The 23,000-nt window shown below is 38.7% G+C and overlaps 1 protein-coding gene across 7 annotated transcripts in view; it reads right to left on the bottom strand.

The window, feature by feature from the left end:
* MCPH1 (microcephalin 1) overlaps positions 1-17,248 on the bottom strand; it is a 151,337-nt gene extending 134,089 nt beyond the window's left edge. For 4 of the 7 annotated variants that reach the window (XM_064447932.1, XM_064447930.1, XM_064447931.1 and 1 more), the window contains exons 1-8: positions 17,108-17,248; positions 14,845-14,936; positions 12,338-12,456; positions 6,687-6,771; positions 5,956-6,076; positions 5,489-5,626; positions 4,141-4,236; positions 906-1,919 (exon numbers count right to left, since the gene is read on the bottom strand). In XM_064447932.1, coding sequence (XP_064304002.1) covers positions 906-1,919; positions 4,141-4,236; positions 5,489-5,626; positions 5,956-6,076; positions 6,687-6,771; positions 12,338-12,456; positions 14,845-14,936; positions 17,108-17,126 — 1,684 coding nt within the window. In that variant the 5' untranslated portion in view covers positions 17,127-17,248. Of the gene's footprint in view, positions 1-905; positions 1,920-4,140; positions 4,237-5,488; positions 5,627-5,955; positions 6,093-6,686; positions 6,772-12,337; positions 12,457-14,844; positions 14,937-17,107 lie in introns of those variants that run through there. The other 3 variants (XM_064447935.1, XM_064447934.1, XM_064447936.1) reach the window with 3 other exon arrangements.
* Between the last annotated feature and the right edge of the window lie 5,752 nt (positions 17,249-23,000).

The following is a 23,000-nucleotide window of genomic DNA, read 5'->3' on the forward strand; positions in this document are numbered from 1 at the left end:
TAATTGTATATAATTCATTGATGCACTCCTGCAGAATTTTCTAGGGAAAATGAATTACTAATATATGCAATTATAATTACAGATATTTAACCCTATTGAAAGCTTGATAAACAGAGGTCAAAATATGAAAATCTGAAAGTGATTACCCAGTGGAAGTTAGGAGCATTTTTCAGGGAAGTTCCTAAGATTCAATACTCTAGTATAAACTCACATTCGAATGACTTAGGCTACACCAACTTGAAAATGCTCAAATATAAAAAATACTCTTAAAATTAGTATTAAAAACTAAGATCAGTTCCGTATAACAAAGCCATGGTTGAAAAAGTGCTACATTGCAACTCTTGCACATGCTCTCAAATGTCTTATTCAATGTTCATCATAGCACAAGACAGAAATTGCTAACTCAATTTTTTTTCCCCACTAGAAATTTTATGCCCTTAACTGCAATTAACCTGAAGTAGCAATTTTAACTTGTGAAATAAAACTAATTTGAACAAGGGATCCTATGGTGAGGAGTTAATTATAAACAGTTTACAAAAACACCATAACATATAAAATAGGAGGACCTTGATTTCTTAAACATATTTTGCACAGCAGCAGAAAGTTTACAGAACACCAAGCATTAGGGGAAAATCTCTTGCATTTTGTGAGCAGTTTCCTTATCTCTTGGGGACTTCTTTGTCTTTGTAATGTACAGGGGGCGGGGGAAGTGTGTTCTTTTGGATCCTATGCACTCATTTATTTTATTCAAAAATAAAGTCAGGTCTGCAGCATTTTCTTCTTTTTGTGTAATTCTGAAATTCTTTTCCCTTGGGAATGGCAGTTCATTTTGCAATTTAGTTGCATGAGTGTTATCTAGTGCAGTATGATATCTTTTCATTTTTCAGCTTTATGTAGCGACTTACCAGTAGTGTAAGTAGAGTAATTCACACTGGTTCTGTAGGATTTTTCACAAGCATGCTGAAGCAACCTATTCACATCATCAGAATCTAAAGCTTCTGCAGCATCAGTTTTTTCACCATCTGACATATAATTTAATGGCACACTTCCAGGATGTTCAGCTGGTTTGAAGTTTTTCTCTACTGAAACATCATTTGCTGGAATAGACTTTTTCCTACTTTTCTTGGAACTAGTCTGTGGCTCACAGAAACTCATACCGAGTGAGTCCATGCTTGTAAAAGAGTCACTGCAACAAAATTCCTGAGAACTATGTGATACTCTTCGTACTCGTACCTGTACTTCATTTTCATTACATGATGAAAAGAAGTCTTCATAAGAAGCCTCTTCAGCGCAAGAAGAGTTGCTACATGTAGTATCTGCTTGCAAGAACTCTTCAGACTCTGATTCACCCAGTTCTGAGGTAGCCAGTTTCAAACTAGGTAGTGTTTGTAGTTTCTTCCTTTTTTTGTCCTCAAGAATGCAATAATTTCTGTCAACAGGGAAGCTTCTATCCAATGAAGATGTATCTAAGTCTTCACTGTTCATAGGTGAATTAGACGGACTGTCAATCAAAGCAGGAACAGTATTTAACTTGACTATTTTTTTGGAAGGAGTAATATGACCCAAACCCTTGATTTGGAGAAGAGACCTTTCATTTGCAACTGAAGTTCTGCTATTTTCATCCTTCTGATTTTTCTTTGGAAACTTTTTTAGATCTTTTTTTCCTAAGGACAATTTATCATACAAAGTGTGCTGCACAATCTGTTTCTTTCTTAAGCTTCTTCTGCTATGTTGTTTTGGTGTTAAGCTCTTCTGCTCATAGCTGTGTGAGGGAGAATTCACTGATGCGCTCATGGATACAGGAATATCAGTCCAAGTATCACAGGCATGTTTTACTACCTCTGTTTTCTGTCTCTTTAATTTATCAGTTCCCCAAAGATAACCATAACTTGCATTCAAGCAGTCTTCCATTTCTTCTCCTGCAAGATATGAAAAGTGGCAATATAGATGTACTTAACAAAACAGAGAGTACCAAATTTTTTAGTAAAATACATATGAAATTACTGAAAGAAGAAAACAAGGCTGTAGCCACTTCTCTGGATACTATATAGCAAGTCATAAAAAACTAAACAGGAAATGGATCAGAAACAAACCACATTCTACACTGACAAGAAGCTACAGTAGCTTTAGCTATCATACCTTCTTATGTGGTAAGAAGTAGCCATAAGTTCTGTTTGCTTTTTTGAAACAATGCAACAGAGGAACTCCCTTTCACTCTAGTGTTTGTGGAGAAAAACACCAAGATTTTACACTGATAAAGCTAGCTATAAGCAAGTAATACTGGAAACTTAGGAAATATTTTCACTACCACAGCATAACCACTACCTTGTAGTATTTGCCGTTAAGATGAAATTAAATACAACATCATAGCATTATACAATATACATCAACATGATGTATTAAAATTAGAGTGTGGAAAAATATATAATTTCCTGTAGCTATTCTTATGAAATGATTTTGGGGGAGGTGATACACAGAATCTATTCATACCTCTTCACAATTAATTCCTCTGAAACAGGCTAGTATCTTTGATTATTCAGAATACATTTTTTTAAATCCAATGGTTCTACAAACTGATTATTACAATAGATGTTTTTGTTTAAGTACAGCTTGAGTGCAAAGTTTCAGCAATACCCCTTCTGTAAGTGCTCCTGTAGGTTTTAGGGGAAGTCTTGATGTTATTTGCTTACTAAATATAAGAAATATTTTTAAACATATAGTATAGCTAGCTAAATTCAGAGAAATTAAATATATGGAGATGCAAAGAGAAATTTCACGACATGATCAGACTCCTATATTGACAATTGAAAAAGTCTTAACTTCGATCCTCAAATTAAACTGGATTCTTGAACATTTTTAACCATTATTAACCAATGCAGTCTTATGTATCTCAAGCACAAACAAAACGGTCACTGTCACAGGGCATCAGAGGTGGAAGCTACACTGAATATTGTCATGGGATGTGGAGGCCTGTTCTTAATGTAAAATTACATTGTGCAGTTGTAATGTTGGAGGGACATACTCAAGGTAAAGCCCTCAAATCACAATGTTCAACCTCATCAGCACACACTAATTTACCAAAATAATTTGTTGGCACAGCTATGCTACTTCCAGTATTAAGCTATTACTTCTCCCTAGCAGTGCATGAGGACATACCAAGCTGTCTCTGGTTACAAGATCCTGCCCCTGTTCTCATGTAAGCCAGCATGACAGAATTCCTGTATGATGTAAAAAAAATTCAGCACCTGAAAACAGCATCAGGTATAGCTTACTGTTGGACTAGATTGGAGAGTACACAGATCACTCAAGTGGTCCTCATGAATGCTAAAGACTCTATCCTTACTTTTCTGCTGAGACCTATCACCAGCATGACTTCCGATTTTTGCTCATGTGACTGACAGAAGACATGAGGTCTGAAGTACATACCCATTGCATACATGATTAATGCTGTTAAGATGCCCACCAACATAGCTCAACAGCCTTCACAATAATCTTCTCCCTTACGTCCTGCTACTATGCCAAAACACAGGAATAAAGCCCTAACTTTATGAGAATAAAAAGCTTGATAAGAAATGACTTGAATTTGTCTGCAATCATAAAACATTTTAAAAGCCGATTTATTTTTACTCCTGTTATTTCTTTGATCCCTGAATACTCAGGCTGGAAAACATATTAGGTTTCCTTTTAAATTCAAGGTTTTCGACTGAAAATTTGGAAGACATTTCAGTTCCCTTAGATTTCTCTCTCATTCATTTCCCTCTTTTACTTCCCACATCATGCTGTTTAGAGTGCACTCTGTATTCTACACAAGATCACTGTAAGAGCAAAGAAGAATGACACCATGCCAGGACAAGAAGTCATTTACAGGGAATGGTGTGAGGAAAAGAGAAGAAGTGAGGCAAGCAAGACAGCTGTAAGGCAGAGCATTTACCCAGTGTGATTCCTCATGCTCCATTTTCCTTGAATTCTTACTACTGCATACTTTGCCACTTAAGAAAAACTAAAATAATTCAGCTTTAAATATAAGTGATATAGCAAATATATACAGTTCCTATTTCAGTATACTGTACTTTACAAAATAAGATATATAGGCTATGTATTGTTTTTAATTTCTGTAATATATAAAGTTGTGTTAGTTACCTGATAACAATGCATCTTCTGAATTACTTAAGACAGAAGTAGACAGCAGGCAGTCTTCTGCTGAACTATTTGGAGGTATTTGAGACATTTGATAAGCTAGGAATTTGTGAAAAATAAACTAGTTAGCCCTATTTGCAAACACAGAGGTTTCCACACCACCTATTCTTGTTTCAAAACGGCTCAATGATAAGAGACAACTCACTGCTTTGCCAACTAACTATAACCATGTAAATAATTACAGACTACTCAACAGTATCTCAAATGTACATACTAACAAAAAAAATCTATTAGATATTCTACAATTTTAAGCAATTTTTTTGTAAGTAACTCAGCACATTTTTCTGAAACTAAAGAATGATGGCAAACCATTTAGAAAATATAGACATTTCTAAGCCAGTTGAGGCATTTTACCAAAGAATCTTAAAATTCTGCAATTAGCAGCAAAGCCTTGATACAGCAGAAATGCTTTTCAAAACATTTGAAGGTATTACCTTAAAATTCAAAGAGAAAACAAATACAAACCATGCTAAAATAAATTAGATTTAATTTTCATCCATGTATCATTAGTTCTTTATTTTCCTCCCACAATTATTTTTTGAAATTATAAACTGAGAGCCTAGTTGACATAGATGTCTTAAAACTTCAAATACTACAGATTCCTGCCCCCCCAGATGTTCCACATTTCAACAGTTTTTATAATAACTGACAAAACCTAATGACTTAGACCTCAATAGTTTCACAGTAAGGTAATGCAAACACTAAAAAATTATTTGAAAACCACAATCAAGGTTTAATCCTCCAGGACCTGCATTTTGAAGTCAACTAGATTTATTCATTTAGGTCATTTAAATTAATTTATTTTTTAAAATCCTCTTCTTTAGTACCTGGACAGATGCCTTAGAAATTTTGGACTCCTTTTTAAACTGTTGGCCTGGGAGTAATAACATTACATTCTTTGTCAAGTACAGCATTCACATTAAAATTTAGATTTAGATTTAGGAAATAAGATTTGGAGTCTTGCTGTAAAGTTTAACCAAGTTGTGATAATAGCAGTTTACAAGTATAGAAAGTCTAGCTTAAACATTAGCCTCTTGAGCAGTCTAGTGATTAAGAAATTCCTTTTTGCTATCATTGTCTTTCATGACTTCTTGTGCCCTTTGACAGAAAGAATCTAAAAGCTAAAACATTCACACCTACTGAAAACTTGGGAAGAAGGGAGAACATGCAATCAAGTAAGGTGTGAAAAAAAATTCTGAAGGCCAGAGAAAGACAAGTGTGCCAGAAACTCAGCAATAAAGATGGTAGCCATTTGTGCATGTTCATGGATAGGTAAAATGTAACTTCTTACCAGCAGGAGACATATTTTCTCTTTTTTCCTTCATCTCCTTTACTCTTTCCATTGCACTGCATTGATGTTTTACCTTATTAATAGGGCTGTATACAAGCGAACCATTGTCTTCAAATAGTAAAACTGGTACATCAGTTTCTACACAAAGAAATTGCATTTGTACATTAACATTTACATGCTATAACAGCTTCAGGTGAAGTTTCTTTTTTTTTTTTTTCCAAAACACTTGAAAATCTTAGGTTCCTTATACCTAACATCACTACAGATGCCTTAATACCACAAACTTGCAAAGCACTCTGTAAAAAGTAAGTCAATGTTATTTCTCATGGTGAGATACATAAAAGAAAATAAAAACCAAAACAAAAACAACAAAAAAAACCCACAAACAAACCCAAAACCACAAACCCATCAAGTGCTTTAAAGAAATATCTTAAGATATCTGAATCTTATTCCAAAGTAGTTCTTACCAGCATTAATTGCTGTTTTTTGTACAGCTAATTCTTTAGTCATCTGCTCCAGTCTTCTCTGCAGCTTTCTATTATTTCCTGGAGTTTTTTCAACAAAGTCTTTTGGTTGCATACATTTGTGCTACAAGACACCAAAACTATTAATTATATGGTATAAAACTGCCAGAAGTAACTACACTTCTTGTTTGCCTACCACTTTATCACAGTATTTATTATCAGTGTTTAAATCTATGCTACTCATTATCACCTCCTTGAGTCACAGATAATTTTAGAAGTTAACGTTTTCTGAAGTGAACTTTCTTATTTAATATTAAAGAACCTATCAGATACCTTAGGTTAGATTTTAGCAAAAAGGAGACGAAGTGACCATTTTTTCTTTTTTTGCTTGTAGCAAAGCTAAGGCTTGAAAGATTATTTTTAAATACTAAGATCAGTGAAACATAAGCCACATTACAGTCATTTTTTTTGATTAATCATGTCATTATAATTTAAATCTTCATTTCTTTATTCACCAATATAAGAATTCTACTTTCATTTTCCTTTCTTCAGGTAACATGTCACATCATCACAGCCATAGCCTACCTTTAAAAACCTACTCAGATGGATAGGTAAAGTTTACAGAATGTTCTGAAAATAAACAGTTCAAATGCCTGAGGTCAGGAAGTCAAGTTCAAACTTTAAGGTTTACTACTCTAGGGCTATTTAAAAAAGAAAAAAACCCACATACTCACTTTTTTGATCAGTAATGGGAATTCTTCATTAATGCCTACTGCAGGAAATAAGGATTCATCAACATGTACTCCAGTTTCTCGACACCTGTATAATAAATTAGAGCGGGTTTGGGGTACGTTTGGGGTTTTGGTTTTGTTTTTGCGTTTTTTTTTTTTTGTTTTGTTTAAGAATGAGAACCTTTATTGCAAGAAGAGTTGTCTGAGCCCAGTAATAAGGAAACATCAACCCTTTCTAAGTGTGTATTTTTAGTGTAAATATTGTAATGTTAAAAAAATTAAATCTATTACACATCAAATATAGGACATGATACAATTTTTTGTCCTAATGATGCCCTTTAAATTGCTGTTCTGAAACTCAAAGATTCCTACTCATATGTTATTTTCTGCACATTAAAAAAATCACTGTATTAAGTCTTTCTGGCCAGATCCTCACGAACCTCAAATCTTGCCCTGACCTTTGTAAGGACTGTAGGCTTTCATTGTTCACTAGCAAGCAAACTTAACCTTAACTTGGTCACTGTGATGACAGTAAACTCCCAACTACAGTCTACAGAATGTCATGGCAGGGGAGGCAGGAAATTTTTCTATTTAGGCAAATGACAAAGGAGACTTCATCTGATCCTGGCTTTTACATTTTACCCATTAGCCGGTTTTCTGCCTCCTCTTTGTACATGCAATGCTAAAAACAGCCCCTTACCGAGAAGCAAGCTATATATATGCAAACTTCTTTTTTAATTACAAAACCAAAACTCCAGCTGATACCATACCCCTAGTTTCTCCTGTCTTTTTGTATTCAAAGACTGACTTGAGACCAGTAGGAGTAATGTTATCCTGGAATATGATACAATCTACTGTATTTGTGAACACTAAAAATGATACTGAGACAAGATCAAAAGAGGTAAATACAATTTTATTCTCAAACAGTAAATAATAAAATCGATTAAGCAAAAGAGTATGGAACCTTAATAGACTACACTAGGATTCCCCCACAAGTCATTCAAAACTGTGATTCTAGTGACACCTAGTGATCTAACTGCTATAAAGTTAGTATCTGTAAATTATAATTCTAATGCTTAGTTACTCAGTTTTGAATGAAGATGAGCCAAACCACTACACATATTTGTCAAACTGACTGAGTTTAGAGTGGTCTGGAGCATTAAATACAGATGATATTCTGTATTCAGTCCACTGAAGCTGGACTTCAGTGGCTATTAATAAATTTTAGATAATAATCAGCATAGATGTAGACTATATTATAATCTACATTAATTCAGATATTTCATTGATTCAGAGAAGATAAACAGAAGAAAATTTGACCACTAAATATCTTATAAGATTTTTTAATTTTGCAGACAAATCTCAATGTAAATGATTTACCTATCTTATTTGTGACATGAATGAGTTACTGTAGTAAAAATGCACAGGCAGAGTTTCCCAATTATGGGTTTGATTTGGAAGCATTCAATGTTTTGATTTGGACACAGATTGTAGCAGTTCTATCTTATGAGGGTTCTTTTTGTTGTTGGGGTTTGAAGTTTTTTAGGTTGCTGATTGAGGTATTTGAATTGAAGCAGCACTAATTTTTTTTTCCCATGATCCCAAAACTGTCACTCATTTTTGCATTAAACTTACAATTTATTTGCATGAATCTTATAGCCAGTCCATGATTTTGTGCACTATTTTTGAAGTTAGACATATATACCATACTTAGAAAACAACAAAAAAAGGAAACAAAATACTTTTTTTAATTAAAAATACATTTTCTCTGGAGATATGAATTTTTTTTTAATTTCAATTGTCATCTTATTTTAAAGAATCTTCTTCCTAATCAAATTATTTCCTGTTAAAATGTAGAACAACATCCATTTTAGAGTAAATGGATGCTCATACTATAAAGTAGAATTTTCCAACACAAGCTTGAGGCAAATCATTGGAGAGAGCGCTGGAAATCCAGTAAGAGTTCAACAAGGCAATGTTCACTAAATATTGCACAAATCCTTGTATTCTAAATATTTTTGCTGGTTTTATGGAGAAAAGTGAGTATTATAATACTTCTCAAATCATAGGAGGTGTTCATCTGAGAGGCTCAAGCACTGCTCAGGGGAAGATAACACTAGTATACATACATAAGTTTGAAAGTAGGGGTTCACTAGCTGTTAAGTGGGCAAGTATTTGGCAAAAAGCAGAAGAATCAGGAAATGCTGGAGTAATTACTTATTATTTGCTTCCTTGTCTGGTGTTTTCAGACCTTAAACATCAAAAAGTAGCATCCAGATTAAATACCATATACTGCAGCATCCTGTTTCTAACATCAAGATTCCCAAGAGCTTGTAAAAACATGAAAACACAGCCAAACATTCCCAGTTTACTTTCTATGTTCCCTAGATTTCTGGTCTAGAGATGTTCATATACAGTACTGTATTTGGTTTTTGATAATTGCTTCAGCATTTTTTTACATCCATGTAAATCTTTGCTGACTATGATTCTGCAACAAGGTCTACAGCCTAACCTTATTTTGCTGAAAACTATCATTTACTGTTTTCTTTGCCTCTAGACAGATTACTTTCTAATTCTTCTACTGGAAAGGAAAACATACATGCATTCCTTATTCAGTCTCTACATATGAACCTTTGTGTTCACAGGAGTCTCTCCCCCTCCATTCCCACTTCTTTTCAAGGCTGAAAAATTCTTGCCTCTTCAATCACACTTTGTGAGAAAAATATTTTATAACTTCAGTCATGCTTATTGCCATCTTCTCGCACCATTCCATAATATAATGCTGTCATCCTACTACATGAGGTTTTATGCTCTTCTGCCTACCAAACTTTTGAGATATTGATATATTAGGCATATAATTTAAAGTCAGCCACTTCAGTTCCCTCATCTTATTACAAAAATTTTGAGCATGTATGCTAGCACAGACTCATTTAAATTTTTTATTGTCTATCCTTCATTTAAATAAGCCTATGACTAGTGAGACTATTCATTACCATCTCTTATGTAAGCTTCTACTGCTCCTGACCCCTACTTAACTCAAGGATACGATATTCCTACAAATTCTGCCAGAATATGCATCGATCTAAGTTGTATGTTCTTGTGTACCTTTCGGCATGAACTCTAAACTAAAAGGCAGAAGAAAAAGATTACAGAAAAGTTTAATCGTAAGTCACAGCTTGGGTATCCCCTTGCCTCCCACAATAAAATACATAAAATCATAGAATGTCCCAAGTTGGAAGGGAACCACAAGGATCATCTAGTCCAACTCCTGTCCCTGCACAGGACAACCCCAAATTCACACCATGTCTCTAAGGCTGTTGTCCTAGTGTTTCTTGAAGGTCGTTGGCTCAGTGCCATGACTGCCTCCCTGGGGAGCCTGTTCCAGGGCTCCACCACCCTCTGGGGGAAGAACCTTTTCCTAATATCCAACCTAAACCTCCCCTGGCACATCTTCCTGCCATTCCCTCAGGTGCTGCCACTGGTCGCCAGAGAGAAGAGACCAGCACCTGCCCCCCCTCCTGCCCTTGTGAGGAAGCTGTAGACAGTGATGAGGTCTCCCCTCAGTCTCCTCTTCTCTGGGCTGAATAAACCAAGAGACTTTAGCCACTCCTTGTATGGCTTCCCCTCTAACCCTTCACCAACTTCGCGGCCCTCCTCTGGACACTCTCTAGTAGCTTTATATCCTTAATGTGTTGTGGTGCCCAAAACTGCACACAGCACTCGAGGTGAGGCCGCACCAGAGCAGAGCGGGACAATCACCTCCCTCGACCGGCTGCAGTGCAGGGCTTGATGCACCCCAGGGCACGGTTGGCCCTCTTGGCTGCCAGGGCACACTGTTGGCTCATGTTCAGCTTGCCATCAACCAGAACTCCCAGGTCCCTCTCCATGTGGCTGCTCTCTAGCTTCTCATTCCCCAGCCTGTACATACATACAAGGTTGCCATGCCCCAGGTGCAAAATCTGGCACTTGCCCTTGTTAAACTTCATACAGTTGGTGATTGCCCAGCTCTCTAATTTGTACAAAACTCTCTGCAACATCTCTCTGTTTCAGATGACGAGCCTCAACTTCTAAGCCATATAACAAGACCTTGCCTTGTCACGAGCATGATACTAGTAACACTTTAAAAAATACCAGGAAGATGCTAGCCTTCTCTTTCCTACCAAACAGCTTAAGTTTTCCCTCCAGATCCTTTCTCCTGTCTCTTCCTTTGTTGCTGCTATCCAGAAACAGTTAAAGTTCTTGAGGCTTTTACACCTGGATCTCAAAGCTCCATGCTGTCCCGTCACATATCCACCTGTCTCTAGGTCTGAGCATTCTACAGTGTTCAGTACCTTCCAGTATTGCACAGGAGACTCTCGGGATGGAAACGCTATTACGGAGACATCATTTCTGTATGACACATCCTAGACTCTCCCCTGTTAGGCGCTCTGATTCTTCTTCCATTTCAGATGCTACTCTCCTAGACTTTTCTGGGATCTTTTTTTTTTTTATAATAGATTCAAAACCTCAAATAGTTTATAGTTCCTGTGAGTAAGGTTTCAAATTCTGTATTTATACACTTAGCCATCTGAAAAGCATATTTAATTTTATAACCAAAGATTCCTACTGAAATGACCATCATTCTCACATACTCAGATAACACTAGGTCACAGAAAGATATATTCACATAAATAAAATTTTGCATCACTCATTTTTGAGAACTTAAGGTATTTCTTCCTCAGTGTTAAAGCTGGCTGGGTTGTGCAGCTGTAACTTCTATATCTGATATTCTTAAAAAAAACCCAAAAACAACAAACCTTGTTTGTACTGGCCTACATTGAAGCGGCTGCAGAGCTCAGTTCCACCCCCCCACCCCCACCCCCCTTTTTTTTTTTTTTAAACTTTTGCATTTAGACTTTTATCTCTCCATGCATATTACAATTGGTTTAGGAAATGGCCTCTTTACTTGACTTATATTCTGGTTTCATCATAGCAATTTACCGATTGGAGTGTTTGAGTATAACACACATTTCTCATTAACACATAGTTACTGTAAACTGTGTTTTTAAACCTCATCTGAAATCTAAGGCCTCACAACCACTTTATAAACTCAGAGAAGCAGCTATAGCCTAGTAAATTCTCATGGACTGGCTGCACAGCTGAAATGTAATTTTTTAAATTTAACTTTCTTATGGTAGCTGAGAATCTGCAAGCAGTGCTGTTTTGAACCTGCCAAGTGTCTTAAAAGCCAGACTATGTATGGATCTTTTTCTTCCTTTCTAGATGTTCTGTCTACAGGAGTTAAGCAGAGAAAGAATACAATGACAAAATATGCTTTTTCATATGAAAATTGAAGAATGCTATTCAACATAAATATCTGGTCTCCACTGCCTATGCATGTCATCAGAGAGCAAAGGAGTAGAACACTGCGTGGTTACCAAATATACCATGGAACTACTTCAATACATTCATTTTTCAAGAGTTAACATTTTCCTTTTTATGCAAGTAACAAGGAATAATGTCATAGCAAATTAATTGTTTACTCATAGATTTATCACTATTTCAAGTACTGTCACTATTTCAAACATGTACTGTACTTACGTTTTTAAATAAAACAATACTAGAATCAATTATCTCTGGAATGGGTCACATTCATTATATTCACAAATACTCACTTCTCCACCCAGAGTACAGAAACCAGTTTTACACCCATCTTCTGTGCTTTCCTCCATGTAGCCAAACGTCCGTCTTTGAAGACTACATGGGTCACATGCTTGTTTAAAGTTTTTGAAACCTGCAGAAGTACAGAGAGCTCATCTTTAAGTCTGATAATCAGAAAATGCTAATGAAACTAGCTAGCATAGTTGTTCTAATGTATAAACCATTAGCGTAAAAACTTATTCTAAACATTATGTCAAGGACTCTTGATCTTTCTCATCTTCGCAAGAAGCCTCAAGCAATCAAAACTCAAGTCTCATTAGTCAAGCCAATGCAATGCATGCTAGAGGGCTCAAGTTGCCTTTTGTTTTCAAACTTTTCTCCAGATTACCATTTTCATCTCCCTACTCTAGCTGTATCACTAATATTACATTTTTATTTATGTAGCCCAACATAATTTCTTATGCAACAGCCAGTACAGAAGGTAGTTGCCACTATCCAAAGAAATGCCAAATTACATATTTATTTAGCAAAGAACTCTGATTTAAACAGTACAGCTAACCTCATCCTTTAAACTAATTCTTATCAATGAAAATCACTTTTAGTTTTGAGGGAAGGCTGAAGCTACTACAAAGAAAAAAATTATATGGGAACACTTTAAAAAGTGAGAAATACAGAAAACCTAAGTCAGTACAGCTATTATCATACCTGACATTTTCATTGTGTTCTACAACTGATCAAATCTTCAGTTATCAGCCTCTATTGTTAAGGGATAACTTTTTTAGTTCTAGATGCTCCATTCTTCACAACCAAAGCTTCCTTTTGTGGAGACTAAACATCTTACACATAAAACTGTTTGATCAGTTGTTGTGATTATTGACATGGTGAGATCAGTATAAGTCATATTTTACAGCAGCTTCTTCTCTGCACAGTCAAATAAAAATAGCCCTGTTGTTGTGCTCTCAATTGCACCACTGTATTTGGCTCCCAACACATTGGATCTATATTTGGCTTTAAGAAAACTATCCAGCTTTTCCAAAAATTTCTGGTGGCAAGCTGATTTATTGTTTCCCAGAAGACAAAAACCTATGATATTTAAGTACCTAGGTACACAGGACCAATAATTCTCTTTCAGAATAAGTTATGACTCCAGATACAATTGCTTACTCGCTTATGCTAGTATCCAGCTCACAGCCCGTGTCTCAAGGAGACAGAGTCTTGATATAGTTTTGCCTCCAAATTATGGAGGAGCACCACCTTTCACCTCCCTCTTACCTCTCCTGTGTCCTCCCTTCTCTAGGACGTCCTCTGCTACTCACCTGACCCTAGCCTGAGATGTCTGAATCAACAACCTAGTGAGAAAAATAATTTAGAGTTTTCTTTCCTGACAGAGTAAGCCAAATCAGTTTACTATCATGTACTATCCTTCCTGATAAAAAGGAAGCCAGCCCCTGGAATAGTGAAGGGACACGACCACCCCTGTTCACTCCTAAGGATCTGCTAAATAGGCTCATCTGTATCCTCTGCCTATACCTTTCACCATATCCAGCTACTTTTTGATCAACTTGAGGAATTCTGAAGCCTTACATTTTGCCATATTTTGTGATAAAAATGTAACACCATCAGAATTCCATAGATCTGATAGACAGCACAAAAGAAAAAAATATTTCTTACTCAAATTATTTATTGAGAGTTGTATTTGCTTTTATAATAAAAACAGTTATTCTACTGTTCTGTCACACTATCTCAGCTAAATTCATACAGAAAGAGGCTTTAGGGAGATTAGCAAAACTTCTTAAATTAAGTAAGATACACCTACACATGCCCACTTAAAAAGCACAGGGAGTTCATGCAAGTGTTAGCATTTAGAGCACAATGCGGGCTGCAAAAATCTCCATTAACCAGTGACAATGTGCAAGAAGGGAAGATGCCAGTTTGACTTTGGTCTTTGATTGAAATTTTACAGCTGGCAATTATACATATTTTGCACCTACAAGTCAACTATACTTGATGTGGAAAAAAAATCACTGAGACATATACAAAGACTCTTAGATATAGTTTTACTAGTGCTTTCTGGAGTTGAACCACATTTGTAGGTGAGTGAATGGAAGAATAAAATGTCATGGTACTTGGGTTAGAAAATACTGTAGTAACACCAGAGCAGCTGACTACAAGTTAAACAAAACAACACAACATCAGGTAGATATTTGTAAACCACAGGTTTTCAACACTTAGATTTGGTTTGCCCACAGTATGGGGCAAGCCCAATATTTCACAACAAATGCATGCTATCATATTAATATACAAAGAGGTTTATAGCTGTAGGGAGGCTTTAAATGCATTTCCCATCTGTCACTAATAAGTCTTTTACAGCATGCTCGTCTATTCTCAGGTCTGTGATTATCCTCTTTTCTGTACTTTAAAAACTCATATTACAAAGAAATATACATGACAAGCAGAACAAGCAAGCTGGTTTGTAATTAAGAGTTTTCCTATTCTATTTATTTCAAAATAATTTCCTTACTTTTGCTCCCATATCAAGAAGTTGCTGCTCAAAGGTTTTCGAGTAATTTTCTGTTCTTTTAGATGACCAAACTTCGACAAATGAGCATATACCTGGACCAGGAGAGAGAAAACAACAAACAGCTAAGGAAGTATATACTATGGTAAAACTGGTTAAACTGCCTTTGCAACAAAATTTTACCTTTATACATATTGCATTCAATAGCACGTATAACTTTTATTAATCTGAGTATCAGATGTTAGTAGCAGAATATTCTTTTTAGAGTACTTATGTCCCTTAAGTTAGTTGTAATGGAACAAACTTAGAAGTCTAACACTTAGTTACACAGCTTTTCACTTTGTCTATTTAAAACACACTACCAGCTTAACAAGCAATGCAGTATCTCCATGTGACTGCTTACCCTTATGATTAATCACTGCTAATCTTCAGGGTAATCAAAAATTTTACGACAAGTTGATGTAACACAAATTACAGAACATAACAAAATAAATATAATGGAATTATTCCTTCCCCCAAGCCCCAGAAAACTCTGCAGAAGTATTATTTAACAATTTCCAATAGACTTAAAATTCCACCTTATTTATACTGAATCACCCCAACTTAAGTACATATCACAGGGGCTAACCACTTTCATGTCAGCTGCTTTATCGAACTTTAGGTATATTGCATTTAAGTAGCTTCCTTTATCAACCAGGTTAAAAATCTCTTAAAGGAATGAGGTCAGCCTTGGTTGAGGTGGTCTTTAAACAAACAAACCAACCAAGATGTATTGACATGGAGGGATAAGCAAGTGAAACTCATAACAATACCTTCGTTAATTTTACTTAGGACAGGCACTAAAGTAACCTACAGCTCCATTGGCCATGCCAATTTCCCATTTTGAACAATGAATCAGGAAAGTTCCACAAAACTGGAGGAATGCCAGTTCACCAAAACCAACTTTATGCAAACTGCATGCCAGACAACTCTAAGAACTCAAGAATAAAATTGAGAGTGCTCATTTAAAACGGTCATCCTCGGCAAATGTTGCTTAACATTCTTAGTTACTACATATGTCCTTCTGACTGTTATGTAGTGTCATCTGTCTTCTTTCTCAACGAAAACCAGAATAACGCTCCAACAGTAGATTAGCTTTTATAAAGACTAACATACTTTTATAATTGCTAGAAATACTTTTAACACATAAGAGAAACATGGAACATAAAGCACTTCCTTAGCCAAACCACAGGGAAAAAATCTTACAGTCAGTACTGTAACTTCAGATATACACAGGAACTTAAGACAAGTCTACTCCAATGCACTTTTTATTGTGTTTGTTCTACTATTGGACCAGGGCAGCTTTGCCAGAGGTGCTTTTTTCCCTCGATTGCTCTTTTGTGAAAAATATTGCAGTCACATTTGAAAAAACAATACCTTCCTCTTACATCAAATATTTGAGAACCTTCCTAGTTTTCATTCTCCTAGCATTTCAGCAAAGGTCAAACTAGGAAGTTAAAGGAACATTAATTCAAAGCTGCATGCACCTGCAGGAAACCAAAGGTATATTTTACAATAATTAGCCAATTTTATCTAATCAAGTGTACTCCAACAAAAGGCACTTTGTAGTTCTTGTACAGCAGATGGAAAGGAAAATGAGGAGGGGTTTGGAGCTTTTTCAAACCAGAAGAGCTGAGTAGAGATCGGTTCTTGTAAAGGGCAGCTTGTGCTACAGCATCACAGAGAGGCCGTGACAGTGGGGAAAACAAACATCAGAGGGCAACTGAGCGAGGCAGATGCTTAGAAAGGCGTAGCAGAAACCAGACAGGATCACGCCTCGGCTGACCGGGACAGGAAGAGGGAGGCAGACACCGATGGGCGGCGGTGGGAGAAGGCGGGGGGGGGAGGAGGGGGCGGCAGCGCCGGTCGGTGCCGTACCGGCAGCCACCCCAAGGGGCACCCGCTCCCTCCCCTGCCCAAGAGGCCCTCCTCGCTCCCAGGCCCGCCGGGCCTCCGGCCGGTCCCAGCAGAACCGGCCCCGCCGCCGGTTCCGGGAGGATTCGCGATTAGCCACAGCAGCTCCGCAGCAAAGCCCTCTCCCTCCTGCGTCGTGAGGAAGACTGAGCCACCCCGAGGGCTGGGCCCCTATCCCGGGCGAGGAAGGAGTACCAGGCCAGCGCTTTAAAACGGCCCCGCTCCGGCCCGGCGAGCTCCCCCAGCCGCTCCGGGGGAAGCGCAGTGCGGACCGGCCGCCGGCCCAGCCGCGGCCTAGCGGACAAGCCGGTACCTTTCAGGATGGGCTCCATTAGCGGCGCGGCGCAAGACCGAGAGTCTCCGCTACCCGCCACCGTTCAAACCCGCCTCCACGCACGCACCGCCGGGCCTGCGCGCTGCGTGCGGCGCCCGGCCCCGCCGCGCCTGCGCGATGCGGCCCCGCCGCCGAGGGAGGTGCCGGGAGGGGCGCCCGGCCGGCCTCGGCGGTGAGGGCGGAGCGGTCCTGCCCTGCCCTGCCCTTCCCTGGGGCGGCGGGGCGGCCGCGGCGGGTGAGGGAGCCTGCGGGCAGGGCCTGCCTGGGAGCGTGAGGGGCGGCGGCCCTGTGGTGGGTGCGGGAGTGGAGGGTGCAAAGGAATTCCTGAAGTCCTTTTCAGAAATAGGTGTGCTCTGTCCAGCCGGCTCCAGCAGGGCATGGTGCTGGGGGAGCCTCGGGGCAGCCGGATGGATGAAGGGATGCGGGATGAAGGGATCGAGAGCAGCCCTGAGAAGAAGGACTTTGGGGTACTGGTGGGTGAAAAGCGGGACATGAGCCAGCAATGTGCTCTTGCAGCCCAGAAGGCCAACTGTATTCTGGGCTGCACCAAAAGCAGCATGGCCAGCAGGTCCAGGGAGGTGATGCTGCCCCTCCGCTCCGCTCTGGTGAGACCCCACCTGCAGCGCTGCGTCCAGCTCTGGGGCCCTCAGTACAAGGAGGACATGGACCTGTTGGAGTGGGCCCAGAGGAAGGCCACAAAAATGATCCGAGGGCTGGAGCACCTCTCCTGCGAGGACAGGCTGAGAGAGTTGGGGCTGTTCAGCCTGGAGAAGAGAAGGCTGTGGGGAGACCTTATTGCAGCCTTCCAGTACTTAAAGGGGCACTATAGGAAACATGCGGGCAACCTCTTTAGCAAGGCCTGTTGTGACAGGACAGTGGGTAATGGTTTTAAACTAAAGGAGGGTAGATTTACACTGGATATAAGGAAAAATTTTTTTCAGTGAGGGTGGTGAAACACTGGAACAGGTTGCCCAGAGAGGTTGTGGAGGCCTCATCTTCAGAGACATTCAAGGCCAGGTTGGACGGGGCTCTGAGCAACCTGATCTAGTTGAAGATGTCCCGGCTCACTGCTGGGGGGTTGGACTAGACGACCTCTAAAGGTCCCTTCCAACCCAAACGATTCTATGATTGTATGAATGCTGCTGAAAACTGTTTTGAAAAACAATAAGTGAATTTTTTGTGTCTACATTCACAGTGAGGAGTCCTCAGGAGGCTTCTCTGAAGAATTTTTCTTTGTAGGAAAGTGCATTAGAGAACCAGCATCCTTTGAACTCTGGTGGCTCAAACTGTGGTGTCTGAAGTGAAAAAAAACAATAGAGAAAGCCAACAACATTGAGGTCAGCAAACGGGGCACAGCCAAGCGGTATTTACTGAACCATCCAAAATTACTTGAGGGCAACTGTAGTATTAAACTATAGTAAACTCACCCTTACGTGAAGTGGCTCTGGTGCTAGAAGGATGGAACCTAGCAAATGTGATACCAGAGGGAAGTATGAGAGGGAAAATCTGGTGTCTTCCCCAGGAAAAGCTGATCAAATTTATAAGAAAATAATGGAACTGGTGAGTATAAGGAGATTCACAATAAGGAAGAAGGAGCACATCTTTTTTAAAGGAAAATTATGCTGCACAGCTTTATTATGCAATTCACACAGCTCAGAAGCACAAGCATTGCTCTCTGGTTCTATAAATCAGTGCTGTTCTGAAACCTTTAATGTGCAATCCTTGTTTCTTCATCTGAAAAATAATGCAGCAGAAATAGAAAAACAATAGAGATGCAAAACAAGGATACTGCATGATTTCCGTATGAGAAGTAGCTATTTAGGCAAAGATTGGCAGCCTGGAAAAGGAATGGCGGAAGGCAGATGTGCTACAGGTTTCTGAAATCATGAGCGTGTGGACAAGGTGAACGTGGAGTGGTGCGTTCCCAAGGAGAACTAGTGGGCACCAAATGAAATTAGCAGATGGGGTCTTCTTGTAAGAGATGTTTCCACATTGCACCTCATCAGGCTGTGGAAGTGTGTTCAGAGTGCTGGCAAGCCACAGAAGCAAAGTGTTACAATTTATTTGATTTCCAGGGCATTAATATGACCCTAGACCTATGGCATGTGTTGAGCTCTTCGGTGCTCTGTCTTCTGAACCTGTGACAGACTTCCTTTCACCTATGTATTCACTGTGTGAATAAAGTGACCAATCAATCTATGCATATATGTTTGTATGTATTGTTATCCTTTGTCCTTCTGTCAATATGTTACATGGCTCTTTCCTAGGCAATAATGAAGTATTTTTACAAAGGTTCTCAACTGTGGCTCAAGGAAAAGGGAGTCTAATCTTAATGCTGTGTCTGTGGACACCGTTGGTCTGAAGGCATATCCAGAAGCAGAGGTAGGGGAAATTTAAATCTACGCTGTCAGAGAGATTCAATTCTCAATGCAGTTGGAGATAACCTGCTTGGTGAGAGCTCTGTCATGTATGTGGATATAGAAATGGTAACACTGAAGAGGCAGCATTTAATCTCTGAAACTCTGGCCCCACTGAAGTTAATGGGAGTCTTGTCACTGAAATGGTGCTTCCTTAGATTCAGAACCATTTCTAAATTAGTAATTATGGGTAGAATATGTAGCTGTGAGCTTTCAGTTGGAGTTTGGAAACACACATAATGAAACCGGGGTGTTCAGGAAATCAGCAAGCAGTTCTAATTCTGTTAAGCATGTGTAAATAATATTAGTTCCAAATTGGACACACACCGATTGTGTCCTGTTGGATTCGTATGGGATAGAAAACTGTCTAATGTGGGACGGCTGTGATAGTACCACCGTAAGAAAACGGTGGTACTATCCTCACCATATCCATGAAAACTATATGTTTTTGTGAATAGTTTCCAGCTGTGTCAGTGGGATAATTCAACTCAGTCCACATGATCAAGGCTGACACAAACAACAGGATCCTACAGCCAGTGGTTCTAACAAAAGTAAAATCCAGAGAGAGGGAATTTTCAGCATAATTAAAATCCATCAATCTGTACATATGTGTTCAGGCATTATACTTAATCTAGGATACAAGACTGAAGACCTTCAGTAAAAGAAAGCACAGGCTGTGTTTGAGCCTATAGCTGAAAAGTAGTAGCAGGTTTTATAGACTAAAGGGAACTATGCTGAAATGTACAATTATATGTGTACGCTCTGATTCTACGCTGGTAGAGACAATGAAGAGTAGTGGCTACAAGAAGCTGGTACAGCTCATTATCAGAGCAGACTGGGACTACTCGCGGAAACACTGGACTTGGGATATCCACCTTTTTTATTACACAGACGGATACATACAATGCCAAAAGTGTCTCATGAATTTACATTTTTGTCTTAAACTGTTGAAATTTTGACCTCACAGTTACTTCAAGCTTTACAAGAACTTCATTCTTGGATAGTGACAAAACTTCAGAGTTCCACTTGTATGTAATAGCTGTCTGTTCTTGAGCCAGAATTGTCTTGTCAGTTCCTCCTTACCATTTACCATCCTGTAATACTTACAGCAAGCAGCAGTATATTTTTGCAGCTGCTATTTTAGCAGTCTGAAAACATTAGGCTGTTTTAGCTTTCGTGACATAATGAACTCCAGAAAATTACAACAAATGGGGGTGGAAGTAAACAACATAAGTACCCTCTTAATAGGCTTGTTTGGGGTGATGATACACAATTTCACGGTGTCTATAAAGCCAGGAATATAGCATAAACTGTAAGATTGACATGGTTTCTGTACAGTCAGTACTTACTGGTATGTCCTAGGTTATAGAATGCTGCGCTGGGAAGAAAGGATTTTACAGGTTATATTGAAAAAGGAAGCACCAGTGAAAGTTACATTTCACTTGACTTACTAATCAAAAAGAAGTAACAGTCACAAAGAAGTAATAGTCCTATCAACACCTGAACATTTCCCAGGCATCCAATCAATCTTGAAAAATTGAAGAAAAGTTACAATGCGGTAGTTTTCCAAAATTAACTAAAATATAAAAGAGGCTGTATTCTCAAGTATTTCTCTGATAATTCAAACGATTCCCTCTCAGCCAGTCCTTAACTGATTGATATAAATTGCAAGGGATCTTTGGGATGGTGTTTTGTATGGCTGTAGCACAGAGACAAGGTTAGTTTCTCAGAAACAGAGTTCAGATGGTGGGCTATGAATTACTAAGACTCGACATTAAGCATGTGAAAGATACCTAGGACAATTAAGAAGGTTTGTTATTATTAAGTATAGTCTGGTTTTGTGTCTTTATTGTTGGGAGGTGTTTGTTTGTTTTGTTGGTTGATTGGCTTTATGGCCTGTTTCCATTTTGGACAGACAACAGTTTTAACCCTTTGTGTTTTTCTTAATTCTTAGATTTCCAAGTGTGAGTGACAAGTCCAAGATAAACTTAAAAGGTTGGGGTGTGTTACATCCCCTTAAGTCATAAATGCCAGTCAGACAATCTGTGTATTTAACACCTGAATGCTTGTATACCAAAACGTATTTGGAGTTATCTTCTCTACAGTGCTACTTGACCATTACAGATGCAGAGATGGGAAGAAATGCGTGGAAGAGGTACAAACTTGCATGTTGCTTTCATGAGGAAGCCCCAGAAAGCAGCTCTGATTGTCCACATCAACTATCGTAGCCTCCTCTGACAAAGACTCCTCATTTTGTCAGTAACCCTAACAGTTCTTGTCTGCACCTGTTTGAGTTTGGATGTTGCTTTCTTAAGTAGCATACAAAATTGTACAGTGTTTCATCTGTCCTGTACCATGATGTTAATACTGGACTTCTGGATATACTTCGCATAATCCACCCTAGCATTGTATGTGCCTTTTCTCAGGGTCACATAATTATTCTGCAATAGACTAATATTTCCAGCTGATGAGCTCTGACATTGTAGCTGGCTTGTTTTTTAGTTTCTAAGTTCATTGCATTCTAATATGCAAGCTCATCTAATTCTTTCTATATATTGGTCTGCCTCTGTTTTAATAAAGCCTGTGTTCAGGCTGTCTGCAAATTTTATTAGCACACACTTTATTTCCAAGCTCATAATTAAAATAGTAAGATGGGATCTTAACTGGGTCTAAGACTTAACTGGAGCTACGACTGAGTCTTCACTGCTCATTCAGGATCTCCATTAGAATCTTCTTTAGTTCTCCCTCTGCTGTAACCTGTCTTATCCCTATCTAACCTTCCTTACTTGGGACTTCTTGAACACACCCCCTTCTTCTTCATACACAGTAATAACATATATCAAATGGTTTATTAAAGCAACATAGATTTGATCTTTGTTACCTTTGTCTAGAAAACAATATTCTTCTGAAAAAGAGGTATTTTGTAGCATGATCTCAGGAATCCCAATTCATGCAGTTGACATTTTTTATCCCTTCCCTATGCTGTACGTTGCCACTAAATGCCTTTTCCTTTCTCCTAGCCTAGTGGCTATAAAAGTCAGCAAAATTGTTCCTGACCAGTTAGCACTGGGAAGACATCTTTGAGCCCAGGAGTGGACACTTCCAGCTGCTTAGAACTGAATTTTGATGACACACAGTAGAATTTCAGGCCAGGAAACCAGCTGAAAGTGGTGGTAATATAGCTCAAAATCGGGGCCATACTAGCGAAAGGAAACTCTGATGCTGACATTTTTCGTACCACATAGTAATTTGACACACATGCTGGCAGTAGTTTGTGTTGAACTGCTGTAAATAAGATATACAAGTCATGCCTCAGTAGTCTCAGAGGCATTCTAGTCTCATTGCTTCCTCACAAGCAGAGTGCCCCCTGAGATTGCCAACGGTGGCTTGTTTGTTTTCCTGTTTTTCTCTTTTAACTGATGCTTAAAAAGGCATGTTTTAGCTTTCCACTCTGT

The sequence above is a fragment of the Phalacrocorax carbo genome, chromosome 3 (genome assembly GCF_963921805.1).
Source record: "Phalacrocorax carbo chromosome 3, bPhaCar2.1, whole genome shotgun sequence".
Taxonomy (NCBI): domain Eukaryota; kingdom Metazoa; phylum Chordata; class Aves; order Suliformes; family Phalacrocoracidae; genus Phalacrocorax; species Phalacrocorax carbo.